The following is a 25846-nucleotide window of genomic DNA, read 5'->3' on the forward strand; positions in this document are numbered from 1 at the left end:
AGGAATGAAACAAATCATCTGTAAATAAGTTACTGATGTTCTGTGATAGCTCAACTATTGTAGCCGTAGTAGAAGTAGCAGTAGTTAAAAAAAATATTTTTTTAGATATATGTATATTTATATATTTATATTGGACAAGCAAACGTAATAATATTCTGGGAAAAAAACAACTACAGCTGCTGTGAATCTGTCTCTCTGAAACACGCCCATGACTTTGGAATGATCCACTGTCGGGCTCATATTGTGGCTACTACATTAAAATATATCCATATTGTTGATAAATAACCGTAGTCTGTCTATTCAGGATGTATAAAAATGCTCAATTAATATATTCACAATGTATGTTTGTGTCGTTGAGCTCTGGCTTTGTTGTATTTATAGTTTATGAATAACCGAACACCCCCGCGTTTCACCTGAATTTCAGAGTGCGCTCTCCAGACGCGGAAGTGATTTTCAGCTGTCAGACAGATTTCTGTAAATTCGAACCAGCTCTCACCCGGAAAGATTCTAAACCCTCGACCTCTCCTCACCATGGACTCTCCACGATGGCTGCCTCTGGAGTCCAACCCAGAAGTCAGTGCTGTTCATGTGTCTATTTATCGTTTGTTTCTAGCGAAGTCATTCATTGGCAGGCATGTGAGCGCCGCCGGCTAACTGATGCTAGCACCGAGAACAAAGCTACAGCCCGGCGCGGCGGCTCTGTTCTGCACTCACAGCAGTTTTACTCACTTTGTGTGTCCTTTGTGTGTTTTGTTTCTCTGGTCAGGTCATGACGAAGGTGAGTGGTTTCCTCTGAGTGACTCTGAGCCCTGATGCCACTGAACCATCGGCGGTGATGAGACGCACAGACTGGGGGCACAGGGCCTCCACAGCAGCGATGCTACCTCCAGTGTAACATCAAATATGGATGCAGTAATGTGCAGCTGTCTGGTTATAGCAGGAGTCACAGACCAGGGAGAGTTTGAGCTGGTTGCACTGGCAGGACACTGGGATTTCAAATGTCAGGAACTAGTAGATTGTAGTATTCTGCAAATTGTGTATAAAGCAGAAGAAGAAGAAAGTTTGCCTTCCAACATTCAGAAAAGTTATAACTTAAAAGGGCAGACATCTTTAAAAAGAAAAGATTCAGAACCTTATTGATGGAACGTTGCCTTACAGTGAAAGGAATCAGTGAATGGAACAATCTCAACAAAGAAACCAAATAATTTAAAACCATCATTTTATTTAATAAAAGAAACAACAATTAAAGCCAGTATGTTGAGGAGACACAAAGAAATCTGTTAATTAAGTTTTCATCGGTTTAATTTTTTGTGTCAGGTGAATCATCTTGTGAGCTTCTTTAAATGGTATAGAATTAAGTGTAACTTAGAAACTAATAGAGGTTGATTTGGCCTGCAGCTATTTAGATTTTTTAGTTTTACTTTGTTAATTAATATCTTGTGAAAGAGGGCCAGATTATATAAGATTATTATTCCTTCTGCTCAGGCGATTTCCTTTACGCTGTCAAAGGTTGCCCTGCTCCCTCTGTCAGTGTTTAATTGCAAGTGCAGCTTATCTGTCATAAACAACAAACACTGGGTAATAAATGTCAATGCAAAAGAAGGAAATAAACCAAGATGTTCTTGATGTAGAAAAGATAAGACTTTATTAGTGTGGCTAATGTATGGCAAAGGTAAAAGATTAAAAATACTAAAGTTCATATCGTAGTATTTGAGTTTTTTGGGGTGATTTATCAGTAATCATAAGTTACAACCTTACTCTATATTTAACTTGTCTGGATGATTTTGATAGGTTAACTTCATATCTTTGTATGCATACTAATTTACTCCGGCCTCTCATGCAGTTCGTTAACTGTCTGGGTATGAAGCCAACCTGGCAATTTGGAGACGTGTATGGATTAGATCCAGAGCTCCTCAGCATGGTGCCAAGACCTGTGTGTGCAGTGCTGCTCCTCTTCCCAGTGACAGAGAAGGTACTGTAAATGTATTCCTGCAACATGTTTTGGTGCATGGTTAACTGTAGATGTCTGTGCATGTGGTTGCACAGGGTTACGTTTTATGCCATATGAAACAATGTTCAGCAAACATTTCTCCTATCTCATGCATCTGTCCAGTACGAGGCCTTCAAGCAAGAAGAGGAAGAGAAACTGAAGGATCAGCGACAGGAGATCTCTCCCGATGTCTTCTTCATTAAGCAAACCATCGGGAACGCCTGTGGAACAATAGGGTTAATTCATGCAGTGGCAAACAACAAGCAACACCTGGAATTTGGTGGGTAGTTATTTTATTTGAGTCGCACAGGGTGGTAGAGATGAGATCTTGACAGCTGTGTGATTAGAGAGTTGATCGTGACTGTTGTTCTTTCTCCTCAGAGTCTGATTCTGCTCTTAAGAAGTTTTTTGAAAAAACCTCTACAATGACCCCGAAGGAAAGGGCTGCCTTCCTGGAAAAAGACGAGGTAGGAAAACGCTGAGGAACAAATATTTTCTCAAGGAGGGCACATTGAAGTGGTCAGAGAGACACATGAGTGAAAGACTATACTAAGTTTTGGGATTTTTTTGGTCACATAAGAGAATTAAGGGTTTGCTGTCCTGCAATATTTGTCAGTTACTAAGGGAACGGCACACACAATGGTTTAGAGAAGATGGAGAAAAGTTATCTAAGTTTCCAGTAACTCCCTTTTTTACGATGTTATGACACAAGGCCTCAAACATTATCCAACAGAAAAATAAGAACGTGTAACAGCTGCATAGACTTGTTTTCCTTTACTGCTGCAAACAAATTTGCCAGCTCAAATATTTTGGAGAAAATTGCCATAAAGCTAATGTTTTATTTTTCCTACTTCTTGTTTCAGAGTATACGTGTTACCCACGAGTCGAGTGCACAAGAGGGACAGACCGAGGTTTGTACGAGTTTGAGATTTTCTGTTTTTTCTCAGGTCGCTTCTCTCAGATGTTTTCTGTTGAACTTTATTACTTAATGTCAACGTTTTTGTTTTTGTCTGTTGTAGGCTCCAAGCTTAGATGAGAAAGTGAATCTGCATTTTATAGCTTTGGTGAATGTCGGAGGACAGTTGTATGAACTGGGTGAGTTCACCACGAGTGAAGTATTTGTTGTCTCTTGACATGTTTTTGACAGTTATTACTTTGTTTCAACATTTAAACTTTAAAACAATGAAAACTCTTGAAGAAGTGAAAGGTTGTGGGTTTTTTTATACCCAGATGGCCGGAAGCCTTTCCCCATTATCCACAGTAAAACTTCAGAAGACACTTTCCTCGAGGTACGACATCTCCAAATAAAACACACATGCCTACGTTAAAATATCTGTTTAATCATTACATCATCACTTTCCTCTTGTGTTCAATTGCACTGCAGGACGCTGTAGAGGTTTGTAAGGTCTTCATGGCTCGGGACCCGCAGGAGGTTCGTTTCACCATCATTGCCCTTTCCAAAGATTCTTACTGAGGAACCTTCCCTGTGACCGGAGAGAACAAAGAAAACATTACTGCCAAACATTCTCAAGTGCTTACTTTATTGGAAAATGCACTTCAGAAAGTGATGTGGGGAAAATGATAAAAATGTCAGGGATATCATTCTAAAGTTATATTGTTGTCAATAATTAGTTGCGCGTTAATCGTAACTGAAAGAGAATTTGGTCGTTCTTGCCAAGGTGAAAATCTCCACTGCTGAAACATTTCTAACTGCAATACAGACGACAGCTGCACTTAACTGACACTGCACTTAGTGTTTACTTGGCATGCTTGGCTCTCAATGGAAAACACAAACTGTAACACTTTTTTTTTTACTGTGGATTCCAACATACTTAATGTAGAGATTTGGTTGTGATCATAAATCGCACCACGTGTTCCAAAAACCCTGAAGAGTTGTATTTTGCAAGGCTTTAGTTTCAGTCATGGCTTAAAGCTGTTTTCTGTTTTTAACGGTCTTGTGAAATGTAAAAAAAACTGAAAGAATGACCCTGACATGTGTGGCTCACTCTAACTAACTGAAAAATGCGAACTGTACATCGGAGTTTTGGGTGCCTACATTTTTGTAATGAGAATTAGAAAGTCTGTCAAATAAAAGGCACATTTATTAAACGTTTCTTTCATTGACCTATTTATGTGACTCTTGGCTATTTTAAAATATCCATCTGTTTAAGTTGTTTGTGTGAATTAGATTTTGACAGGTTTATACTCGGATGTATGTAACTGGAATAGACAACCAGACCTATAAGAGCCTGACGAGAAATTAAAGAATATCTCGACACACTACATTGGGAATGAAAAGGCTGTATATTTTAATGTCCCAAGGAACCTGCTAAAATTAAAGACTGGTAAATATTGTTTTAGTTTTTTTGAATAAACAGCATTTACAGTTCTTTATGCTACCAGACTCAGGAGCCCAACATCATCATATAAGTACATGTATGATGTACAGGCAGCTTTAGTGCTGAGGTTTTCATTGTGATTATATATCTAGATTTGTGAATGACACACTTTAACAGATACCTGTACTCTTGTCTTTTCTATGTGTTGGGTTAAATTCTGACGAACAGGTTCTCAATAGTAATATAACAAAAGTGTTGTATATCAAATGTTAGTACAGTGTGCAATCACAGCGAGGAGCTGTAACAGAAATGATCTACTTAAGATTCCTAAAATGTTTTGCTGTTTATCGAGTGGTTGTCATTTTCTGCTCATGAAGAAGAGTTTAAAACCACAACCCTCACTCATTAGCAAAATTCTTGTCTTAAAAATTAAAAGAAATAATGTGATATTTATTGTAATAATCATTGGGACATATATGAAAATGTTATCTTGATCAAATCTTTGCCATATTGTCCTGCCTTATTTAGCTGAAAGCCTCCACGCCCTTTGGTTTATTAGTATACTATATAGAGTATTTTAAAGAAGTTTGATAAACAAATAAGTCAAATCTAATATTGCTGGTCAAGGCTGAACTCATTTTAACTACTAATATATCACTGAGGAATTTAAATCAATGCATGAAACCTTTTTTTGAGGTGGTCATAGGTTTGGGGTGGACAATTTCAGTCTGCAAAGTAACTACAACGGTCAAATAAATGTAGCACAGAAACAAGAACTCGCAGAAAGTACCGTAGCCTTGTTGAGTACATGTATTTTGTTACTTGCAATCCTCTTAATTGCATGACTCATACATGTCAGGTAGTTTTTCAGGCTCTCCAATGCACCCTGACCACCGCTGCGTGGCGCTATAGGAAAGATATTTGAGGAGCGAAGAGACTTGAAACTTTTTTCAGTATAGGAAAGTTTGTCCAGACTCTTGGAAAGTTTGTGGCATCCATGTGTTTAGTGGTCAGCAGACCTGAAGTAGTTTATAAGTCATTCTGAGGAGCTGTGTTGTAGTCTGAGGACATTATTTGTTGCTGCTTGTTGATCTGTGAATAGAATCCCACTGCTGAGCATCTCGCCTGTTGTTCGTGGAGGCGGTGAAGCACCTGGAATCGGATGAAATCCTCCAGGAGTGTTGGAAATAACAAGCCAGTGTTCAGCTGTGGGCCTGCGGGTGGTCCTCGGACCCCCCTTTGGGAAACCGTCCAACCCACCACAGCCTCCACCTCCTGCAGCTCTTACACCTCCACAAAGGAAGGAGGACATTTCCTGCCGGTGCAGCCGAGGTGAGTTGAGCCAGCCCCGGGTCCACTCCGACCACACCACCAGTGCGTAAAAGGTGGAGGACGGCCGAGCGCAGCGCAGGTGTGACGGGTGCAAGGAGCGGGTAGGTACGTGGGTGCCGCCCGGTGAAGAAGAGGAAGAAGAAGGGAGTGCATGACTGTAACCATCTTGTATTCATCCCTTTGATGAGCTGCTACAAAAGAACAATAGGAGACATATTTTCATGAATGAGGAGTGTGATGACTAAAAGTTCACCTGCGCTCTCTCCTGTGTCTGCGCTACAGAGGAGTAATTAAAGTGGCTTCATTAGTGTCCGCCTGTTTGAAACTCGCCCTCATTCATGTCATCGGGCCATTAGGAGCAGAATTGGCCCGACGGTGCAGCTCGGACAATACGTTTCTGTGATGGAGTGGCGTGAGCAGTCCTCGGTCGGCTGCGACGAAGCCTTCTCAGAGGCGCAGAGATGGATTGAGGTGAGTGGAAACACATTTAAAACAGCCTTTACGCACTTTTGTAGACATTTCAAAACCATGCAAGATGACCTAAAAATTAAATACAGCTGGTGATCACTGTAGGAATTCCGTTTTTGTGCTACTTTTGTGTTGATTCTTGATTTAGAGGCTTCAATTAAAGGGTAATGGTGAAAGCCCTGGTGTCACCCTTGAAGCAGTGTTTACCTTCAGTTCATCCCAGATTGAGTTATTTAAAGGTATGGCTGTAAACTGATAAGCATCCTCAGCTTCTTGCCCCCAGGCTCCAGATAATGGCAGCTTGCATGGACCTTTAGATGTATGGAGGCATGTCTGTCTCCTTTAACCTCTCCTCTTTTGGAGGTGGGGAGATCAGTCTTTTTTCCACTACTAGAAATCAGTTGGTGTCTCCTTCTTATCTTCTCTGGATCTCTCTTCGGATGACAGATTCCATTCATCATTACTGTTCATTGTCAGATCTTGCCTGGACCTGCTCATCACTATATGTCCCTGAGGCTTTCAGGCTCCAGTTGCAATAGCGAGGGAACATAGACCCAGCAATTAAGAAAAACTGCTTTGAATGACGCGTGATGCAACTGTAAGCACACATTCATAAAATGATGGGACTTTCACACGGTTTCTGAGGAAGAGATTAAACGTTTGTAAGTGCTGTTTAGGATGTCAGAGAAGAGCAGACAACTTAAGTAGACCCGCGCGATAGCGTACATGATGTTCCTGGAAAATGTGTCATTTGCTTGATAAAGGATTCAACAGGTGATTCATTGTCTGTGGCAAAATACTTTATTTTTATGGACGTCCTGTGCCCACTTCTCTAACACGGTAATCAAAATGAGAAATGGCAAGCAACTCACACAAAAAAGTGATTCACCAGCTCTTTCAATAACAGCCCCTTTTATTTCTCCAAAGTCAAATTATCCAAAGTTTCCATGCAGCCTTCAGCCAGACTCTCACTCTTTTCTTTTCTCTTTACAAGAGGGTACAAATTATGTTTCCTCATCTCACAAATTCTCTTCCCAGCAGGGCGGCGCGGAGCTGCTGCATGGCTGTAACTAAACAAATATTGTTCTAATTTCATGAGGGGTGAATCCGAATGCTTTCGATGTGACATCAGTGTCTCTGCACGCTCGCACACTGGCCCATTGTAGTGGCTCAGCTCTTGGACATGGGGGGGGGTGGGGGCCATAATCTCAGGCCCCGGGTGTGTGGCGATTATGGGAGAGTGAGGAGAGCTGAACAAGCTCAGCAGGTAAAGGTGTGGAGCTGCTGTATTTACAGGGAATGCATGAGAGGCCTGACGTGGAGGAAATACAGGGGCAGTCTGCTCTGGCACAGTTTCCCTTCAAAGACAGAGCTCTGTGGCTTTTTGTGGATTCTGTCACTGACTGATTAACAAGCCGCTCGGCCTCGCAGCACTTTAAACAGAGGCATGTGTGCGTGGTGAGGCTGCCGCTGTTAAAAGCTAAACGAAATGGTCTGGAGCCTGTCACATGGACACATTCCTGCATTAGCCGCCGCGGCCGTGAACGCTGCCCCCCCTCAGAGCCGATGGACTGCGCTCCGCCACCACAGAGCCTATAGTGGAATAATAGAGGTCCTTGTTAATGTAACACAGAGGCCTTAAGTGTGGCTGTTATGACAAGCAGGAACAAGTGGCAGTGGTAATGCCGCTCGCAGGTCACAGGATCAGATGGCGGCAGTCTGTCAACACAAACGTGGTGCGTTATGAGTGAAAACTAAATTAGTATGCCATCAGTGATCTAATGATTACAGAATGCTTGGTTGAGTGTGAGTGTGTTTCAGTGTCAACAAGCAAAGGCAACAGTGTCAGACACATCATACCAGTTCTCTCTGTTCTGCGATGGGCAAGACTTTGTTTTCTCTATTCATCGAGGTGTTGCCCTGAATACTTGGAATACCTCCTTTTAAAACAGGTTTATAAGGCAGAGCTTCATTCCAGCAATCGATCTGGTCTCAGGTTGTAATCTGTATTTAAGGTGTCAGCTCTAGTTTTGATTCCTGCTCCCCTGTCTTTGCTTGAAAGGGACCATATTGGGTTTCTTACATTCTCTGGAACAAAGCAGCCAATCCCAGGTAACACGATCCTGTGTATTTCTTTAGATTGTATAGTCATGTAGCACTGGAACAACTCCATGCTTCCTTAATGTGGTTTGCATGTGAATCCACACTTTGGTGTTTGTTTCTCTGGATGCTTCATACAAGGGCCTCGAGAGGCAACTAATGATTATGTCCAATACTGATGATAGATAGATAGATAGATAGATAGATAGATAGATAGATAGATAGATAGATAGATAGATAGATAGATAGATAGATAGATAGATAGATAGATAGATAGATAGATAGATAGATAGATAGATAGATAGATAGATAGATAGATAGATAGATAGATAGATAGATAGATAGATAGATAGATAGATAGATAGATAGATAGATAGATAGATAGATAGATAGATAGATAGATAGATAGATAGATAGATAGATAGATAGATAGATAGATAGATAGATAGATAGATAGATAGGTGTTGATTTTCATTTCCACAGGAACAAGGCAGTATGGGTACATTGGAATTCTAGTGTGTGGCACAAAGAATCTGCCTTGAATAAGAAAAACTAAGAATTTATAAACTTTAAAATTCAGCTGATGCTTATTTATAAAAAGAAACAGAGACCAAAGTGCTCCAAATTTACAGGTTAAATAATTTTTGAGAATATTTTCTCTTCAAATTTTCGATTTTACCAAGACAAACATTGATTAAACAGTCTACACTATAAACAGCGATGTATAAAGTATATGAACATTTATTTACACTCCTGTGGTACCAAAATTCTGTCCATTTCCATTTACTGGGTGGCAACAAATACAAAATGCCAGAGATGGATATCCATCTCAAAACCTCAAAATAAAACCATCTGCATGGACAGAGGCCACAAGAGGTGAGTTAGAAAAGGAAAAAGAAGCCAACACCAATAAATTTGCAGAACTTTCCATCCATAACCTCTCTCCTTTCATTTAATTTTCTACCCTTCCACTCTGGTCCTGCAGCCAGAAGCCATGAACTGCTTTCCACGACCCACGTCACAGGGTTCTTTCTTGTGCCAGGAGCTTCTGATAGGACAAAGAATTCATCACGTCACTGTGGCACTGCACATTCTGTGTTTTTATTTCAACTGTTTTCATAGGGAGCAATTAGAAACCAGGCCACATACATTCAGATACACACACACACACGAAGCAGGACCTCACACGAAAGGCCGAGTTACATGTCAGTGTAACTGTTATTTTGATATGCTGATTATTGTTTTTCTCCTACTAATGGCCTCCCCGGTGTTATATTTGTCTTGAGCGAGAACCCTGGAATAGTTGGATGACGTCCCTGTCGGCCTCCGACGACCCATGCTCCCCGTCCTCCGCAGAAGGAACAAAGAATTTTAGTAAACAATTATTAGGGGTGGGTTGTGGTGGTGGTTGTGTTGGAGGGGGGGGCTGCATCCGCACAAACCTTGAATACTGCTCTGCCTCAGTGCCCGGCATGAATAAACAATAGCTGTGGTCACGGACGCAGGGACCCTGTTGATTCCTCTGATTATTTGTGTTCCACCAAGTTACCTTTCTTGGTTCACTGCAAATATAATACTGGATTTCCCAGATGTATCAGAGCACTTGGAGAGCCAGCAATGAACTCTGAGGTCCCGCGTTTCGATCACTTAACGTGAGGGGGTGGGTCATCATGAGACTCCACACGTTCAGCCGCACATTCTTGAGGGGAGCCAGCGAGGGTGCTTTTTTTTTGCAGGAAGGCAATCTTGTTTTTTTGAAATCTCTGCCCCTGCCTTAAATCTCCCCTTCGGAGCAGCAGTGTGTTGCTGCAGATTAGAGTCGTTATTCCACATGGCAGATTCAACAGAGGGGAGAGAGAGGGCGAGAGAGGGCCGGGTCTGAGGGGGAGTTAATACCCCTAATGTCCAGGATGGAGACTAGAGACGTGTTCTGCTACAGCCAGCTTAGTGCCAGCTCGGGTCCCGCCTCACAAACTTGGACCAGGAGATAATATCTTAATTAACCCATTCATTCTGTTTGGGTGGTGTTGCTTCGACAAGAAAAAGACATAAAAGCAACAAACACCTTTTATAAGCGTCACTGAAAGAGGAAGTTACACTTATTGCTGTGCCCTTTCCATCTGTATTGTTTGTTTGCGTGCATGTGAATCCTAGCTGGTGCCCCCACATACATAGAACAGTAGGGGTCAGGATTTCATATGCCAACGGCAGCGACTGACTCACTGTACACCGCACTGTAAAGTTTGCTGTGTGAGTCTTAGTGTGTCTGTCTGTGTTGTTTGTGTCTGGTTTTATTTTTTACTTATCGAAGTAGAAGTTGGCGAAGACCTTTTGTGTGTTAAGTAAACAAAACAAAAAACAAGTATTTCCAAACAACAGCTTAATCACATTGTTCATTGTGTTGTAGCCGCAAACAGCCACTGTGTCAAAGCTTTAATCTCATTTGTGTATTACAACATGGTCTAATTCTCTTGGAATGATTGGTATTTGAGGCCTTGCCCATGTCGGGTTACCCAGGGTGTGTTCTCAGGTGTACGTTTCTTTCAAAAATAATAATAGTGTCTTCCCTTAATCTGTCCGATTGCTCCAGTTTCTCCTGTCCTCCTCAGCTGACAGCCTGTACTTAGCTGGGCAAACAAGTGCTCCAGTTTTTTGTCCTTTATCCTTAAAAGGAAAACGGGGACAAAAGGACAAAACACTTCATCCAAGGCACATTAGATCAATTTGGTTGGCACAACCAGTCCAACTTGTTTGGCTGTTTGTGCGTCTGCCTGTCTGTATGTACTTAAGCTGATGACAGATGTCTCACCTTACTATATTCCTGCAGTATAATCTGTGTGCTCATCTGTTTACTTGATTGTATAAATTATCCAATTCAGATATAAAACCAAAAACCATATAATAGTGTTTTTCGTATCATAGTTACTCATCTACTTATGCATACAACATCACTTTGTTTTGAGCATTATCAAAATAATACACATTAGAGCCTGACTTAGTTATCAGTTGGTCGATATGAGCCTCTCACAGATTTAGTACAAACGCTTATATTTGCTGATATGCGCCAATACAAAAACTTTAATTTTAGACAGTAAAGATTTCAGATGTGCATTAACGTTAACATTTTATATAAAATGTTTGTTTTCTTGTATATTTTTGTATTTGTCAATAGTCCACGGTAAACTGTAAAATATCAGGCCTCAATGACATCATCTTTGTCATGAAGGTTTGATAACAGCGTCCGAGGAATCATTTCAGTCTTTTTAATACATACATCAGCGGATATGTTCGTGTGGGAATTGCTCTACTCCCTAATGTAGGTCTCAGCATTGGCCCCCAAAAATCCATATATTGGTCAGGCTCTAATAAACATCCTCAGACAGCAACTAGTGCAGAACTTAATGCTGCAGCAAAACACGATTACGTAGTGGCTGCTTGTGTAGTCACAACTTTCTCAGCCCAGTTTGTTTGTTTGACTCTCGGTGCATAATTTAACCGATTTCAGAGAAATGTAGTTTGGCCACGGGCCAAGAAACAAGTTGTTTGTGTTTGGATGCAAAACCTTTTTCTAAACATTGCAAGATGGGGTTTTATGGAACTTATTTGATATTTACTCATGAAGTACAGCACTTACTATGCAGAAATTGTTTGAATCCATTTGTAATTATCTCTAACTATACACATCCAGATCCAGGACATTTTGTAATATTACAAAAAGAAAAGATTGTGCAGAACTTCTAGAAGTAGACTAACTTTGTACTTCATCTGTTTGTGTTGGATCAGACGCTCAGGTGCTGATTGGTGAAGCGGTTGATTGTGGAAACATTCTTAACCAAACAAAACAGGAAGCTCTGTTAAGGAGCGGCCATCAACACGAACATAATGGGCCAACCACCTGCAGTTTTACTTGAAAATGAAAATACGCAACTATTATTGTCTTTAAGTTGAAACACAGATTGTCGATATTAAATTGTACAGACAAGTGTTACGTCAACATTCGTGTACTGTACATACCCAGGTTTAAGTTTGTGTACCTGCACCTCATGCAGTGTGTGTGTACGTTTGCCTACATAGTGGCTCTAAGTGTTCCTGCAGTGGAGGTCTGAGATCATGGGAAAGGCATGAGGCTATAACCCAGCGTTCTGCTCCTCCAGATGCTGCCATAGCCTTGCGGCTTGGGCACACTGGCTCTAGCACAGTTCTAGCGCCGCTATTCCCGTTAACCAGTGGTTTTAGTGTTAAAGTGAGAAGAATCAAACCTCTGCAGGAATCCAGGAGAAATACCTGAAGGTCTGCGCCTTAACCCTGTTCCTGAGACTCTGTAGGAACGCAGGAGGAAATACCTCTTACTTCCTCTCCTACTGTTCTCAACATCCTACCTTTCTTCTCCAGCCTCCCTGCCACACCACACAAACACACACACACACACACACACACACACACACACACACACACACACACACACACACACACACACACACACACACACACACACACACACACACACACACAAACCCAAACCCCCGCCTCCTCTCCTCACCCAACCCTTCTTGCTGTTTTCCTCACTGTTTTTGTATCCGTTTTCTTTCCAGGCAGTAACCAAGAAAACATTTGGGAGCAACGACTTCCGATCCGCACTGGACAACGGAGTTCTGCTGTGTGAGTAAGTACTCTGCTTTTACCAGGCGCCTCTCCTAAGCCACTCATTCATATGGAAGCCCTCTGCTCTGCCCCAGGTCTGCGCTCCGACGTAAGTGTTACTGATATTTCCCAGGCAGACCCCTCGCCGGGCGCTGTTTGTTTGTCGGCCACATGAAGTGAGCCACTGTTTCGGCACAATAGAGGTTGTATTATGTAGTTATTTGATCTTGCCAGTGTCAGATCTGCCCTCTGTGGTCCTGTCTGAGAATATAAAGTGTGATCTATTTCAGGAGGAGCCTTGTTGTCTGTTTAGCAGATGTTACAGATCTGTGGACGGGCAGATTGCCACCCTTACTTTAATGAGAGCTGTGAAAAGCTGTGTCGTGAATGGGAAGCCTCTAGCCGAAAACCACATCGGAGAGCCGGGGCACCCTGCTTTCTCATTACCCATGGGTGCATCCAGAGTTTTGATGAGTTGGAGGAACAAATTTATCTCCGCAGAATTGGCTTTCACATTGATGCTCTTCTGAGAGTTGTGGAGTTGTGGCTTCTCTCAGATCGGGGATGTGTGAGAGCGAAGTTTAGCATCAATGTCCTTTTGTGCAGTTGTGTGTGTGGGCAGCGCTAGACGGACACAGTGATGGGATTTGCACGAATCAGCAGGAAGCTGTAATTGCCGGCTGGCCATGCAGAATCTTCCAAACCTCTATTGGCAGCGGCTCAAAGATGAAGCCCCCTCGTTCTGCTGATTTGAGCCTGGCTCCGCTGTTTGTTCCCTCTCAGAGAACAACAGAGACACTTTCGTTCACAGAGCTATCCATGTTTTCTCAGCGGGAGCAAGAGGAAGACGGCGATTAAATCACTTTCACAGAGGAAATCAGCCTCTGTTCCCATTGTGTTGTGGTTAACCTGTCACAACTACTTGGAAAGTAATGTTTAGTGGGGATCGCCCAGATGATTATGTCCTACTTGGCCACTTACCTCCTTACAGAGTGTGTTATTTGAGGAAATTATGATTTCTGTTGTGAATGACTCAAATACCTTGTGCATTCTGGCTTCATGTCCTCCCCTGTAAAGTTTTACATCCCCTGTTCCAACTGCTTCTACAAATTATTTCGCCTCACGTTGAACTTTTAAGTTTAAAAAAAAAAAAGCAAATGGTGCTAAAGTTTCACCTTTTTGTCTCGTTACAGGTTGTGATTTCACACACAAAACATAAATGATCAACCTATAGAATATATTGCTTTGTTACACAGTGGATTTAACCATTCAGCAGAATATGAAATAGTCCCTTTAACTTTGAGCAGCCACATATTTAGATACTTTTGGCACATTGGGGCATCTGCATGTTTATTACAATGTGTCAGGAGCCAATATGATAACATTTTATGACTTGAGTCAGAATTTAAACTATGAATCAAGAGAACATTCATCTAGAATCTATTTTGATAATAAATAAATAAATAAGTATAAGACTTATTATAAGCTTTTTGTATATATTGGACTATTTCAGCTATTGATCAGTTGTTTCTCCTATCATATTAAACTCTATTCAGTATTTGTAGGTCTTAAGCTCTGAAATATATTTTCACTGTTTTACATGTCATTAATCATTAAAATAATAATAATAAAGATAAAAAATAAATGCAGCCTTATTCTGAAGATATTTTGTTACTCATTATATGCCTTGTATTTGTAATTATGTAACTGCTATTACTTAAGTACAGTAGAAGGTTATGGACATTTTTACCACTTTAGCTTAACAAAACAAGTCCCATTTTGATCGCATTGCCCTTTAAAAAAACATCCCCACTCTTCTTCTGGGATGCTATGTGGTTATTCATTGTTTGTTTGGGGCCTTTTCAGTAGAAGAGGGTATGTAGGAGCAGAGGGACCCAGTGTGTTTACATCGCAGTGTGGCACAGACCATTTACTAAACTGGAGCCAGGTGGCCGCCATTAAACCCAGTCGTAAACACACAACACCAAGGTTTTGCAACATCTTTTTTTGTTCAGTCCTCGCTAGTTAGACCAGTCTAGCCAATGGCCAGTGGCTTTCACTTACAACCCCATTCCTCTCCGTAATGTTGTGTCTCCTTCTTCTGCTCACAGTCTGATCAACAAAATCCGGCCTGGTGTCGTCAAGAGGGTTAACAGGCTGCCCACGCCCATCGCTGGACTGGTAAGACTTTTGACATTTTTATTCAGTCTAAATTTGAGTCACGGGATGTTGCATACATTTATTTTAAAAGATATTTTTACACTTGTTTTCTTCATGCACAGTCCTGACTCCTGTTATTGGTGTTTTCCCATGTTCAGGTGATGTCTAACGTAGCGTGTTGAGATGTGATAGGAGGTGGTGAAAGATGCACCAGTTGAGCTGACTTGTGACAGGTCTGAGGCTCAGCTGCCAGTGAGCGAGTGGCGTCTGCCTCAGTGGCTCGTCGCTCTGCATATCCATCCGCACTAATAAGTTCAGTGAACGTGCGGCTTGAAAGGCCACCGCTGGCATTTCAGTGAACCCTAAACATGATGTCTGCCCCGCTCGAGGCTGCGTTCAATCATAACTACGGGAAGAAGAACTATAGAACCAGAAAGCAATCTTTGCACTGGTATGATAATTGAGTTCATGATTGACTGATGGAGGTTCAGAGTTGCCATTAGGTGTTATTGAATCAGCTTCCTCACCCTGGCTCTGTCTTGTGGCTCAGCCGGTTGTGGCCACGGTGACTCGGTTGAAATGTATGTTTTGGGAGTGTCAACGTACAAGTTCTGTGGAAGTAGAGGGTTGAGAATCGTACCTTTAACCCATCCCTCACAAGGCTCTCTCTCTGGTGGGAGTAATTGAGTCCAGCTGTCTGGAGGAATTATGGAGAACCCCAACCCGGCCAGTGTGTGTTGGTGGGATCAGTAACGCTCAACATGTTTGGCAGGACAATGACAGGCTGGCAGTGGAAGGGCCTGGCACTTGTAAACAGTAAACATAGTATTTCCAGCACCAAACGCTGCCACCAGCATATCTGTGTTATGACACAAATCATGTTTTCTGGCAGTTTGTTTTGGACGGCTGGAAATTCTAACAGACCGGGCACCTGCTGAGGTAATGAGGTAAAGTATCTCCTCCATCAGTAGCACTGGTGTGGTATTTCCGAGGCTTGGACATAAACCTTAAACCACTTGATCATAAATTCTCCCGCAAATGTGAAGGCTGCCGGTTGGCCCGGCGGCGATCAGTAACTGCCAACCACACGGAGAGCAGCAGAGCGTTCTCCAAACAAACATTACTCACTCTCGCTCCGCTGTGAGAATCAGCTTTTCTCCCAAAGTATTAAAGCTGTGTTGTTGTAGACTTCTCCGTCCTCTATCTCTCATCTCTGTAAATACAGATGAGAAGGGAAGTATTTAGCCGCACTGTCTCTCAAATTCCAAAGCAAATCAACCAGTTAATGAATATCTTCAGACATTTATCCCCACATAATGCGGGTTATTGCTATAGGGTTTGTCACAATGTACACGCTACCTGTCTCCACTGGGCTTTACCGGAGATTCTTGTATTCTAAGTTTCCAAAAAAGGCCCATGTAAGAAAAAGGACTGTTTCAGATTAGAGAGAATGACTGTAATCACCTTGTAAAACACCTTGTTTAACGATCAGATATGAATGTTTTTCATGCTCATAATAGTTTTTGAGAGATTTCAGTTCCCACATTGAGTTTCAGTTCGGTCGGGATAAAGGGCCCAGTGAGGGAAAGAGGAGAAAGAAACGGAAATCTCTGGTTTTGTGGAATATTTAGCAACACTGGCTCCAGACCCGGCCCTTTTCTTTGGCTTCACTTGCGTCCAAGAGAATGTTCCCCATGTCAGCAGACTTCTCTGCCTGTTGTTGATCACTCTGAGCTGTGGGTTTGAGTCATGGTTCGGGCCCGGTTCTGCTGGGCAGGAATCTGGCACATGTGTGGCGGCCTGGATTTGAGGAGCAACTGGGCTTCAGTCAGAGATGACTCCATCTGCCGCTGCGTGCCGTAAATAGACCGTAATGGAGATAGTGCTGGATGTTCCCACATATCAACTCCTCGTTGAGTTGAGGTGGCAGTAGGAGGAGATTAACCGTCTCAATGGCCCTGAGGGAGTTTACTGATTCAAGTGTGTAATCATCTGTGCAACGACAGGCATTTGACCATGTTTTGTTACTGTGTTGGCGTTGTAAGGTTGCGTGTTATGACTGGATCGGAACAGGATCCTTCTTTTGGGCCAGTTTCAGAAGTATTCTGTGTCCTCTCTTGTTTATTGTGACAAGATTGGAAAATGTGTAGCCTGATATCTTAACCATAGCTTTGCTTGGTGCAAGGGGGTCAGCTGAGGGTAATTGTAGAGCGTGCACATCTTGGAGAAACAATGCAGTTGAAGAAATAGAGTGACCACAATGGAAACCAGTGGGATCGACTTTTTTTTTTCCAACCAAACACCTTTTAGAGTCTGATTCTGTTTCTTAGTGTGACGTGCTTAAATCAGGGAGTCCTCAAGTCTGCATGAGAGGATTAGAGGCTGCTGGATGGTAACAGCATATTTAGCAGGATTATGTTCAGGCACAAGTCAGCATAACATTCTTTCAACATCATTATCTCTGCATGTTCTGGGACTGACTGTTGGGCTTTTGGTTTGATAGTAATGAGGATAATTAACATTTGTACTCAAGGTTCTAATCATATCTAACGCGCCGATGATTTTTAAGTTACTGTTGTGTTGTTTCTGTCACAGTCTGAGGTGAAGAGACACATTTCAGACTGTACATGCTGCATGCGTTGAATAGCAAGGCCCAAGTGATCTATGTTACATGCACAAGTGACGAGAGAGGTCTCACTTATGATCAAAATATCTTCAGATGACGCAAGAGAAGAGAAAATCTATACAGTGACATAACGAAAAAAACAGTGACCCCTGCTCCTCGGCACAGAGGAGGAGGGTGGGTTTGATCCTTGACCTCTAGGGGCCCAGTGGTGACCTGCAGGGCCCGTTAAAGAGCCGTTGAAGGACAAGCAAAGCTGTGAGCAGGAGGTGCCTGCAGCGAGAGGTCAGCGCTCCTACCATTTGCTAATAAGCATGTTTGCCATTTAAATATAGAACGAGCTACCCCTTTATTATTGTAGCCCACGATGAAACCATGTGTCATTACATGAAACCCTGTTTAAGCACTAAGGCCCGATGGGAAGTGCAGACTTATAAACAAAGACAGCCGGGATCACGAGTGAAGGAGTCATAACCCCAGAAAGGAATGGTGCTTTACTGGTTCAGATATGTATGAAGTGTATGAGTATTTATGGAGAAACGATGTGTTTTCACTGTGCTCACACATCTGTGCCAAGCATGTGCCCTCATACAAAACGTACGCAACATAAAATGAATCATATGCAGTCACGAAACGAGGAGGAGAAACCGTCCTTCCACTCCCATGTCCTCACGATTTGCTTCAGGGGAAATATTTGTCAGTTTCTATCACCCGGGCTTCATGTTTCATAGCAACCGAATGTCTCCAAAATACTCCACCTACCCGCAGATTCCACAGGTATTCGAGTAAAGGGCTTGGCCGGGGGAAGGGAGGGGACAGTTTCAGGGTGTGAGAATAAAGGAGACGACGGCATGGCAGTGTGCTGCCTGTGTCTGTCATTTTTGCACTCGCATGGCCGGTTGGGTGGGACTTCCACAGAGCTCTGACGTCATCCTTCCTGGTTTTGGCTCCGTCCCCACCCAACTGCCCAGCCCACAGGTAGCCTTGCTGCTGTCACTCAGCTCCTGTCACGCAGCCTCTCCCCCCCCCCTTAACCCCCCCTCTCTGCATGTGTGTGTTTGTGTGTTCTGCACTGGGTCACTTCTTATTTGCTGCTACACATGCTCCTCCCCATCCGTCTCTCTGCTCTCTGGATATGAACTTTGGAAGCAATGAGTTGCAGGCGGTGTCCCTGCCATCCCTGCTAGAGAACTCTTCAGTGATTATTCTTTTGCTCCTGAGGGTGGACAACCTCCTCATCCCTACTTTGTTCCTTTTGTCCAGGACAACCTCAACGTCTTCCTCCGGGCCTGCGGCAAGCTTGGACTAAAAGAGGCACAGCTCTTCCACCCCGGAGATCTTCAGGACTTATCCACGAGAGTTACAGTCAAGTAAGTTACTCTCTGATACGCATCATTGTCGTTCACAGAGATGAGATCTGTCTTTTAAACTGACTCCAATTCGTGATTTTGACTCTTCTGTTATTGATCTAGCTTTTGAAGTTTCTGGTAATTCATGATTTTGACTCTTCTATCAGTAATCTAGCTTTTGAAGTTTCTGGTAACACTGATCTGTGTTTTTTTCCGCTTTCGTCAGAATCAACTCTTTCAAATCAGGCCACGGTCATACACCCATCATCCACAGTTACTTGTATTAATCTTGTGGCTGATCGATGTATGCATCCATTCTTCTGCACTGCTGGGATGAATGTTTACATGTGTCACACCATCCCCACACACACACTCACAGTATTCCAAACCACATGTCTCCGCGTGTGAGCCTTGATTCAAGCAGAGGTGTTAAAAAAGGTCAGCGCTATTTTCAGTTTGCGTGTACAGTATTCCTGTAGTAGCCCGCACCTGTTGAGGCACGGCGCTGCTTTGTGTGCGTCTTTGAAACACGATGGAGATGTCGAGGTGTGAAAACACACAAGTCGGTGGAACAGAGGATGTGAAGAATGAAATAATCTCTGATCAGATTGAAAGAAAGCTGATTAAATTCACTTGTTTTGTTGCGTGTTTAGCGAATCAGCTTAAAATGAGATGCGAGAGTAGATAGCTGTTACATGCAGGTTATGTTTAAAGAGAAAGAAGTTGAGCTTAGATGATGCACAACTTCGCATGCGGGATGGTGATTTCACGATACTTCTGTAGTGTTTGTTATTTTCTCGTTTTAGAGAGTTGTTATTGTGTCAACAGTGTGCCAGGCAGACAGGGATGTCGTATGTAGAACAACCTGTTCAGCCTTTACACCGGTGTGTTCAGGAAGCAGATCACAGTTCATCCCCACTCTCTGTGGCTTTACAACACTGTGGAGGTTAAGTGCTTCATCAGCAGGTTGTTAAACGTAAGCAGTCCCTGGCAAATACAATGTTTTAGTTTTGGAAAATAATGCAACATGTTGTAATGAAGTTGTGATCCTGCTGTATCTGTCAACTGTGTGTCACTTGGCATCGCACGCAGTTGTGCAATTAAGGTCAGATCGGATGTTTCTTTGAAAAGTTACCACAGCCTCAAGTAACGTTTCTCCCACGATCCAGAATGTCAGTAATCTCTATTTGACTATATTCATGCTGAGGCCACACACAGGGGCAGATGTACTGTACATGCACTGGTACTAAAGGAACAAACTGCCTGTTGTTTATTGAGCCTCACCCTCTCCCAGCAGTATCATTATTGCTTTATTGGGCAAATGCTAAATGTCAGCTCCTGTGTCATAAATACAAAGATTAACTTGTATAAACCTCATGTTCCGGGTTCATTATCAAACGTTCACTCCATTGCGTAATCCTGTACTGGGATATTGGCGGCAAATAGTTTCAAAATTAAATTAATGTTGAAAGCAATTCTAAATATTTATTCTGAGATGAAGAATTACAACTAGACTTTGTGACATAAGAATATGACTCTACTTCATCTTGCATTTGGGAAATTGGTGTTTCTACATCAAATTCTTTGAATGAGCAACACAAAAAACACTTTTCTGAGTGTCCTGCAGCCCGGCTCGGTCTGCCTGCGGGGGGGGGGGGGTCAGACGGGGGCTCAAAGTCCTATTTTTAGGAGCCGGGAGTCACTTTGACTGGCAGGATTGATTGGAATGGTATCGGGACTCGTGGTTGAGGAGCTTTTAATAGATTGTTGTCTCCCTCTAGTACACTCTCTCTCACTTGTGTATTTGTGTGTGTGCATGTGAAAGTTTGAGTGTGGTTACTGGTATAGCTAGTGGTGTTTGAACAAATGAAGTGGCGTGAAATCAAACGTCTTCAGAGTGTCATGGGGGCCGGAAATAGAAAGAAAGCAAGTCAACACTTGCAGATACAGTATGTTTATAACACTTTAGATAACACACTCAGCAGCAGAAAGAAATGTTTTGGCCCAAGGCTCTCAGAAAAACAGGGTTGTGACTGGAGTACAGGTCGAATGTTACCTGTAATCAAGTACTTTTCAACTGTAGCGTTTCTGTTTCTGAACTTCTGGAGTGAATAATCTATGTAAATACCAGGTTTTAAGAGTTAAGACAAATGTCAACAGGAAAAACAACAAACAATCTAAAGATCAAGAACGACTGCATGTTTTCATGAAACACAAGACAAGGACAGATCCTCATTTGAGCCCAGAGGATACACGGTGTGTAAATAGTGTGTTGTTTCGGAAGTTTCCTTTCCTAATCTACTCCCCACAGAAGGAGCCTTACTGCCTCAAAACCCACCAACCCAAAACCCGGGTGGCTGAGGGTCACACCCACATGTGTCTGGGGCTGAACTGTGTTTGTTTGTTTTTGTTGCTGTGAATTAGCTTTTTTGTAAGTGTTGTTTGCTTTATTTATTATTCCTGTGGTGACTCTGTCATGTGGGGTTTGTCAAGGATACCAATCATTCGCAAGAGAAGACATACACAACATACTTTGTGTGTCTTTGATTGCCTCTGCAGACATTAATGCTCACCTCAAATATGCTCGAGAGTAGCAGGTTCTCATTTTTCACATGAACCTCCTCCAGCTGCTTTGTTCATGAGTCAGTCGTGATGAATTATGAGGAGGAAATGTCTCCTGCCGCTCTCTCGGCCTGTTTTCATTGGCCCCGCAGTTTTTCTTTCGCTAAAAACTTTACACAAGATGAAAAATGTGGAGGTGTTTGTGATTGTGGGCCCAATTATGTGGTTCTCGAGCTGCAGTATTTATAACAGGAGATAGTACACGGAGAGTAACACGAGGAGATAATCCCAAACATGGCCGCAGCCAGTGGAAGTTTTTCACTGTTACTTATCAGAGAGTATAGGCAAATGAACAGAGAAAGAGAGAGAGAGAGAGAGAGAGAAAGTAGTTTCTATCAGCTGTCTTTGCCCCTGGTGTGTATCCAACTGCCACTCCCTTAAACCCTGTCTGACAGGTGCTTCGCTCAGCTTCCCTGTTCTCTCATTCAGCAGCAGTGAGGGAGGGGGGGGGTTGCTTTTCACTGTTACGCTTCTATTATTAGCTTTTCTTGGCAAAAGCCTTATAATGCAACAATCTGACATTTAATTTCCGTCATTAACTATCTGCAGCAACTTGAATAAACACTATGAAAGTCGTTTTTTTGCAATAAATGTCCAATAGTGTTATAGTTCCGGCTCCACGAATGTGAATATTTGCTAGTTTTCTTTTACTTCTATGATAATGGATAAAAAACGATAATAAAGAAGTTTAGGGAAATTGTGACTTTTTATGGACCTTAAGATTAATGGAGAAACTACTTCACAAATTAGTCAGAGTCAGATCAATTAATGAAAATCTGCCAATACGAGCCTTTCAGAGAGACATTTTAAATATGTTATTTGCATTTACAGTACATTTTAGATTAAAAAAATATTTTCTTATACAAGTTATATATTTTGTTGTATTTGTGTCTTATTTTTACTTATAACTACTTCTAATGAAGTTTATCCAATGATATATTGGTATCAGACTTTTTATAATTTGTTTTCTCCCTTACATCTGTATCGGGCCCTCAAAAATACTTATTAGTCTGGCTCTAATATTAATCAGTAGAAAATAAGAAGCGGATTCAACTGTATTTCCACTGAAAACTACTTTCATTGATTTAGAATTGATTGGTTTTATGAACTAAGCCCACATGAGGTGGTTTGAAGTAGTTGCTAACAGCTACGTGTGCTGAGAACACGACTCAATACATAAAAGCTTGTGTTATTTCAACAGCCATAAAAGATTATTGAATGTCAGCTCTGACCTTTGAGCCGTGCAGTTGTATTGAACTTAACCACCATCTGCAGTGCATACTCCCTCTATTGCTTTGTGTTGTGAAACCTTCTCTCCGATAAAGAGGTTTATCAGTCACGAGAACGTTTAATATCAGATTTGTCGTGTCGCATGACGGACAGTTGTGATATACATTGCTTCCCCCCACATCACCCACTGACCAGACTGAATCTGAATCATCATTGGAGGCTTTGACTCACCGGATGCATTAGGCCAACTCTGTCCATTTGTAACGACTGCTCAGGAAATGACGCATCTTAAAGGCCTCAATTTAATTTGATCAACTTCCTTAAGACCCTAAAAATGCGACTCAGCAGCCTAGACTCCAGGTCGGAGAAGGACCACGGATCCAAGGACACGCTGGCTTGTCCCTAATGACGTTAAATGTCAGCGGATTACTTTACACTTGACCTCTATAAATGTTTCAACAAGAGCCATTTGTCACAGAGCTAACTGTTAAATGGGACATCTGGCTCCACAGGCGGAAATTACAGAGCGTGGAGCCGAGGATGCACGCGTCATTATCCTGCACTGTTCCACATTACACTGTCAAACTGTTGCTAAGGAGCTCTAATGCTTATTCAGCCTGTTTCAGCGTCTACATGTAAGCTACATGAAGCTCCAACTTATCTTTGTCATACTTACAGTACATTGCAGTGGGTGTGGGAGGAGTTACAGCATCATATCAGGCAATAAAGGGTTTATATACTGTAGCTGTTGTTAAACTAGATGCCTTAGATGGTAAACTTTGAGCAGTGGTGGAAATGAATTAAAACCATTCAAGCTTCACCAAATTACACACACTCACAGATATCATTCCTCTTAATGGGCCGGATTTTTTTCATCCACCAAGAATTTTTCTCTGGGAAAAGGGTGAAATATTGAAAAAACGTTGTGTCAAAGAGATGAAAAAAAGTCCCTGGATCTGTACGGTAAATCAGATCCACACCAATATTTTATTGGTTTTACCCAGACCCATACCACATCCTTCCACAAACCACACAAACACACACACACACACACACACACACACACACACACACACACACACACACACACACACACACACTCACACATCACACAACGTGTAAAACAAGTCGTCTTATAAAATATGATTTTAAGCTTACAACCCATCAGCATATAAAGGAGGTAAAAAAAATAGCTCCACCGAAATCAGGGAAAAAGTGTCAATGTGGATAATAGTAATAATGTTTTGCAATTATGCAGCAATAATCAATATTTCTCAATTATGAAACAGTTTGAAAAAAGTTCCTAGTGATGAATTATCACCTGGATCTGCAGCTTCACTTTGCATTATAGTGAGTTTCAGCTCATTGTAGATGCTTAGCCCACAACTTCACTGTTCTGGTTCATTCTCTCTCAGACTGTTATTATTGGTGACTAACTGGTGAACACAGCGGAGCATTTATCAGCTGAAGGGCCAAATATTCCCCTGAGGAGTTGGTAGAACCCAAAAACAGAGCAAAGGAGAAAGGGAACTTTCCGTTCACATGATCCCAATGAGCAACAGGACTCCAAAGGAACGATGATGTCTTTCTTCATAACTTCTGGATGTTCCAATAAGTTTGATAACACATTCCCCATATCGGCTTAAAAGGGTGTTGATATGTCAATATTTTGCTCACAACAATGATACAAAATTATATATTTAATATAAGAGTACATTTGAATCGGAACCTTTACTTGTAATCTAGTTTTACACAGTAATTTTACTGTGTTGTTTTTTTATTTGAAGTAAAGAATTTATGTACTCCCCTCTGTGACCTCCACTTACTGACAGAACAAATCCCCCGCAGAGACGGGTCCAAAGTCTCACTCGTCGTGATTTAGCAAATTATTGACATGGGACTCGACTACTCACCAAAAACGAAACTGCCCAACAGAGGCATGTGGATCAAAAAATGTCCTTCTCCTATGAGGAATGTCAGTGAACCTCTGTGCACAATAGAGAAAGAGGAGTGGTTATGTGGGGCGATTACATGATGTGGATTATGTAATCGCATCCTTGGCTGCGGATCAAACCAAATGTTTGAACTACCTGAAGGAATGTGCCGTTTCTCAGGCAAATTTGGACGCACTACACAGCCTCTTATCAGAATTTATTCAACATCAAGAGATATTGCACCTTGTACATATTGTAGCGCTGTTGAATCAACGCAAAGAGGACGAGCGAAGTGCACTGTGTGTTGGCGTTCTGGGTGTGGCTCACTGAGCTGGCACTGCTCTGGTTTCACATTTTAATATGTGGCACCGCTGTCGCTCCTCATTGCAGTGTTTCGTAAACTCTGTACAGATTATTCAATGACGGGGCACGGCCAAATAAAGTTTCTACACCGCGGACCAGGCCACAGCTGTATAAATACAAAAAGGCCAATACAAGGGTTATAGTTGTGCTCTGTGGATGAGCTGGAGAGAGAAATGCCAGCCTCACCCTGTGTCCTGACTCACAGAGGCTGTAGTGTCTGTGACGCGTGTGACACAATGATGCCCGACACTGTCTCACCCGCAGCTGATCCCACTGTTCAGAACACGTCTATTTTTACAAGACTCATAAGAGCTTAGGTATTTTTATGATAATGCGAGAATAGATAAAAGGATTTTACATCCGCTGTTACTGCAGGCACGAGAGAAAGGGATCTACATTGCAGAGGTATGATTCAGATCGTAAACACAGGCTTAGATCTTTGTCTGTTGTTGCCGCGGTGTTTTTAGTGGAAATAAATACATTATGTCATCTTGCTTCTTTAGTGCAGATTTATTTTCTTGCTGTAGATCTTATCATATTTTTTGGCTCTGTGGCGTCAAAGGAAGGTGATTGATATGGAAGAAAATGTCATTAACAAGTTGTTTGTCTAACATTTGAATGGTGGCTTGTGTTTCATATCTTTCTCTTCATCTCTGGTTTGCGTTGGCAGAACACGCAGTTTCACTGAGAGATCT

General features: G+C 42.1%; 2 protein-coding genes and 1 long non-coding RNA gene across 7 annotated transcripts in view; all 3 read left to right on the top strand.

Moving 5' to 3' along the window:
- Positions 1 to 449: 449 nt before the first annotated feature.
- uchl3 (ubiquitin carboxyl-terminal esterase L3 (ubiquitin thiolesterase)) lies at positions 450 to 4103 on the top strand. The gene is made up of 9 exons (XM_061088350.1): positions 450 to 573; positions 767 to 778; positions 1844 to 1972; positions 2114 to 2270; positions 2372 to 2457; positions 2854 to 2901; positions 3010 to 3085; positions 3221 to 3279; positions 3375 to 4103. The coding sequence occupies exons 1-9, from the start codon at positions 532 to 534 to the stop codon at positions 3462 to 3464; spliced, it is 699 nt and encodes a 232-aa protein (XP_060944333.1). The 5' UTR covers positions 450 to 531; the 3' UTR covers positions 3465 to 4103.
- A 1893-nt stretch (positions 4104 to 5996) lies between these two features.
- Positions 5997 to 15017, top strand: LOC133022153 (uncharacterized). Its single transcript, XR_009682997.1, has 3 exons — positions 5997 to 6132; positions 12822 to 12892; positions 14982 to 15017. It is a non-coding gene; the product is annotated as an uncharacterized LOC133022153 (long non-coding RNA).
- A 3800-nt stretch (positions 15018 to 18817) lies between these two features.
- The window catches only part of lmo7a (LIM domain 7a), a 35860-nt gene continuing 28831 nt past the window's right edge, over positions 18818 to 25846 (top strand). For all 5 annotated transcript variants that reach the window (XM_061089176.1, XM_061089181.1, XM_061089179.1 and 2 more), the window contains exon 1: positions 18818 to 19023. The gene's annotated coding sequence lies outside the window, so the exon portion shown is untranslated. The remainder of the gene's footprint in view (positions 19024 to 25846) is intronic.

The sequence above is a fragment of the Limanda limanda genome, chromosome 16, assembly GCF_963576545.1.
Source record: "Limanda limanda chromosome 16, fLimLim1.1, whole genome shotgun sequence".
In the NCBI taxonomy this organism is placed as follows: domain Eukaryota; kingdom Metazoa; phylum Chordata; class Actinopteri; order Pleuronectiformes; family Pleuronectidae; genus Limanda; species Limanda limanda.

Coding starts and splice junctions, on each gene's coding strand:
- uchl3 (XM_061088350.1), top strand. CDS start 532: ATGGACTCTCCACGATGGCTGCCTCTGGAGTCCAACCCAGAA. Junction 1,973..2,113: donor TCTTCCCAGTGACAGAGAAG/GTACTGTAAATG, acceptor GCATCTGTCCAG/TACGAGGCCTTCAAGCAAGA. Junction 3,086..3,220: donor AGGACAGTTGTATGAACTGG/GTGAGTTCACCA, acceptor TTTTATACCCAG/ATGGCCGGAAGCCTTTCCCC.